General features: G+C 49.8%; 1 protein-coding gene across 1 annotated transcript in view; it reads right to left on the bottom strand.

The window, feature by feature from the left end:
• Positions 1–389: 389 nt before the first annotated feature.
• Positions 390–3,914, bottom strand: part of SFXN2 (sideroflexin 2) — a 19,706-nt gene continuing 16,181 nt past the window's right edge. The window contains exons 11-12 of the mRNA XM_012661782.1: positions 2,464–2,511; positions 390–1,589 (exon numbers count right to left, since the gene is read on the bottom strand). Of these exons, the coding sequence (XP_012517236.1) occupies positions 1,490–1,589; positions 2,464–2,511 (148 nt within the window). The 3' untranslated portion in view covers positions 390–1,489. The remainder of the gene's footprint in view (positions 1,590–2,463; positions 2,512–3,914) is intronic.

Raw genomic sequence — 3,914 nt, 5'->3', positions numbered from 1 at the left:
CTTTTTGTCAGATGATAAATATTTTAGGCTTTGCATGCTATTTGTATATAGGGTCTCTGTCACACATATTCCTGTTTTTTTCTTTTTTACAACTCTTTAAAAATATAAAACCTTTCTTAGCTCCCAGGCGCACAAAAACAGGTAGTAGGCGGATTTGGTCCCTTGAGCCAGGGCTGGCCAACTCCTGCCCTAGGGCAGCAAGCTCCCATTCTGAGAGACCTCTGGAGCCTGGAGATTCTTCCCCTCTAATTAGGGAAATGAACAATGGCCTCCAGGCATCACAAGTTCCCCTTACAGTTGTGATACCCTCTGACAGGCCAAGGCCAAGGTGAGACCAGATCCTGCTTTCCATCCAGGCTTTATTAACTTAGTTTGCAGACAGTTTCTTTTGTGCTCTTTCAATTTATTCAATTCACAGTGATATCTTTTGAACAGGGTCAGCAAATCCTACCAGACAAAACTGATACGCACATTGATCCCAGATAAGTCACAACAGTCCTCCAAGGAGCTTGAGAAATCACCTTGGGCAGCCAAGCTGGGGAACGGAAGTGGCTGCACTTTGCTGTGTGCCCTTTAAGGCTCTTTGGTCCTGCTTGATTTTCTCTCAAAAGGGTCCAAATAAAACTTCCCTTTCCTATTCAGTACCCACCAATCTTTCTTTGGTGTTTAACCTAATGGGCTGAGGAAGGGAGGCAGCCAGGAAATGATACCCGTTAAAATGTGTGGTTAATGCCTACATATATCCTGTTTGCTCACAGTGAGTGGATGTATCTTTTCAAACAACATGAGGCCTTGGGGAAGAGAACTTCCATTGTTATAGAGAAGATCCCAAGAATAGGTTCAGACATGATTTGAAGCACCATGTAACTGCTGCCTCGCACAGTGTCTTTTTTAGCACTAACAACTCCTGGGAGTCTGACAAACTCAAGTTTAGCAGCGCTTCCTGAGACGCTGTCTGACCAGGGGGCAATGAGGAGGATGGGAAGCGTGGAGATGAGCCCCAAGGAGACACAGATGCCTTTCCCCTCCTTCTCTCTCCAAGGTGCTAGAACTGCATGGGTAAAAAGGTCCATAGCTTGGGAGAGGAGGAAGGGAAGAGGGAAGAGTGGGAGGAGCTTCTCTTCATCCCCAAACCCGGCTGGAACCAGGATCCTAAAGGTTTCCTGATTTTTCAGATGATCTGCATGAGTGTCTCCCCCAGGTACCAGCAACTTCTCCCTGAGAGGGCCTCAGCTTCTGGTCTCCAGCGGACAGGGGTTAAGGAAGAAGCAGAGAGCACTTTGGTCTTTGCTCCCTTTTCATTTTTGTCCCCTGGAGTCCAGTAAACCAACCAGGTGCCTGGGTGGAAGCATGAGGCATCCTCCCACCCCTAATCCACCCTGGCCTTCAGGCCTTGGTGGCGAAGAGGAATGAGGGCACAGGTGTGCACAGTGGCCAAGGAGGAGCTGAGGAATATGGGTAGAGACTGGTCCTTTCTGGGGCGGGGCATTTAGAGACCCTTATTGAAGTAGACATAAGGCAAAAGTTCTCCATACTTGGCCTTAATGGTGTCTTGGAGCTCTGGTTCCAGATAGGAAACTGACAATTCGCTGGAAAGAGAGAAGAAGGGGGTTATAAGCATGACACATGGGACAAGCAGCAAATTACTCTCAGACACAGTCCAACTCAAATGCCACCTCCAAGAAGCTCTTCCTGAGTTTTTCAGCTGGAATTATTACTGGCCTCTGTATACCACAGTATGTTGCTTTTACTTCTTTTCCGGCCCGACTTCATTCTCCTGGACTAGGATTCTTGGTTTAAACTTCTGTCTTCTCCATACTATTGTAAGCACAGTGCTTGGGACAAGGGAGAAGTCTAGCAGATGACCACTGAACTAGTATTGAACTAGAGCACCAAGGAAGGGGAGACTGGCACCTTGTCGATGTATATTCAAGCTACACCTGTCTCCTGGGGCCAGTGTCCCCAGTGTCCCCCCAACCCCAATGTGTGTCCCTTGCCTTTTCCACCATCCCTTCTCCCTGTGCGCCCCCCCTCCCGCCCTTAGAACACATAACGGAAGTGGAGATGTCCAAGTTGTCAACCTTCTGGCAGACATGAGCCAGAAGTACCTGTCCCCTTATTCAATTTTAAAGACCAGGTCCAGCCAGGGCAGAGCGTCCTAACAGCCCCACAGGGAAAGAAAGTCCTTTGTTGTTCCCTCACCTTCTCTCCAAGGCAGCCCTTGCTCCGCTAGGAGGGAGCATCCTCATTCCTGCTCCTGGCTTCTCCCACCCCTAAAGATCTGTGTTGGTTTGCCATTCACCCAGGGTTAAGAAGTTCCAGAGTTTAGGCTCATGGACACTTATCCTTGAACAAATGCTGCCCTTCCTGCCCTCTCCCTCTCTCCATCTGGACAGCAGGCAGGTCAGGGAGAGAGGTGGCAGGGTGTTCAATGAAACAAAACGAGGAACGAATAGCTGATACCATCTCTGTGGGAAGAGCCCACATGCCACTGGCACCATGAAGATGAGGCTGCAAGAAAGGAGAAACCAAAGCATTAGGGGACATCGTCCCACTGGCCTGCCCACACCCCATCCTCAAGAGAGGCTCCCCAAAGGAAGGGAGAGACGCCCATGCATCTGGCCTGCCTTCCCAGCCGGCCCACTCCTCTCCTTGGAGTGCCAGGAGACTCTTTCTGGCAGGGGGTTAAAATCAGTCCCCTTGCACCCCTCATCCCCATCCCCGCCCCCACCACATAGTTCAAGCAGAGGAGGAAGACAAAGACGTGACAGGGAAGTGTGAGCAGCAGACATAAAGCCCACAAGCACCGCCGGCTGTAGCGAAAGGAGGGAGTGGTGCGAGTTCCGAGGCCCAGCTCCTCCACTGAGGGAACACCTGGGCCGCCAGAGCACAGTGAAAGGCAGGTTCCCAAACTTCGCTTTGCCCACAGATAACTTCGGGGGCTTGTAAAAATACACATGCCGATTGAGTAGGTCTGGGGAAGGGCTGGAGAGTCTTTACTTCTAACAGGTTCTCAGACGCTGCTGCTGATGCTGGCCAGGGCCAAGTTTGGGGTGCAAGGTCTTACAGGATTTAGGAATCTACCAGACCTGGCTTGGTATTCCAGCTTTGCCTCTTAACTGGCTGTGCAACCTTGAGCAAGTTACCTCTGAGCCAGCAGAGGGAGGACAACAGTGCCCACTTTGCAGGGCTACTGTGAGAATTAAATGAGATAATATATGCAAAGCACCCAGCCCAGGGTAACTCACTTAGCAGAAGTTTGTACAGCCCAATGTTAGACTGTTTAGGATCAAATCTCAGTTCCAGCAAACAATTACCAGCTATATACTCTTGGGCAAGCTTCTTAATCTCTCTAGGCCTCACTTCCTTCATTTATAAAAAGAGACAATAATACTATATACACCTCTAGAGCTGAGAGAATTAAATTATAGACGTGCAGCATTAGCTCAGCAGGGACACAAAGAAAACACCCAGTCAACGCAGGTGTTAGTGTTGCTGTCAATAATCCTGTGGCCTTGCAAGCACGATTAATGTAGGATGTGTCCAAGTCAATGGCAGGCACCTACAATGACATGACTGGTGGCATTTTCATCCTGTGGGAGGCTGGGACACTTGACAGCCCCTGTCAAAGCTGTGTCTCCTTATTCTTGTCCGTTCTCTAAAACTGCTCCAGTCCCAGAGGGAGACCCTGGGAAAGACGGGCACCCAAGCACTCCACTTTCCACATGGACATGTATATAGGGCCCCATCACCCTGATGCCCTTAAAAACAATGGGGTAGGCTGGGCGCAGTGGCTCACGCCTGTAATCCTAGCACTCTGGGAGGCCGAGGCAGGTGGATTGTTTGAGCTCAGGAGTTCAAAACCAGCCTGAGCAAGAGCAAGACCCCGTCTCTACTAAAAATAGAAAGAAATT

This window comes from Propithecus coquereli, unplaced genomic scaffold, assembly GCF_000956105.1.
Source record: "Propithecus coquereli isolate 6110/MARCELLA unplaced genomic scaffold, Pcoq_1.0 Scaffold73, whole genome shotgun sequence".
NCBI classification, from domain to species: domain Eukaryota; kingdom Metazoa; phylum Chordata; class Mammalia; order Primates; family Indriidae; genus Propithecus; species Propithecus coquereli.
Note: the sequence above shows the minus strand (reverse complement) of the source record. Positions and strands in the feature narration are given on the sequence as shown.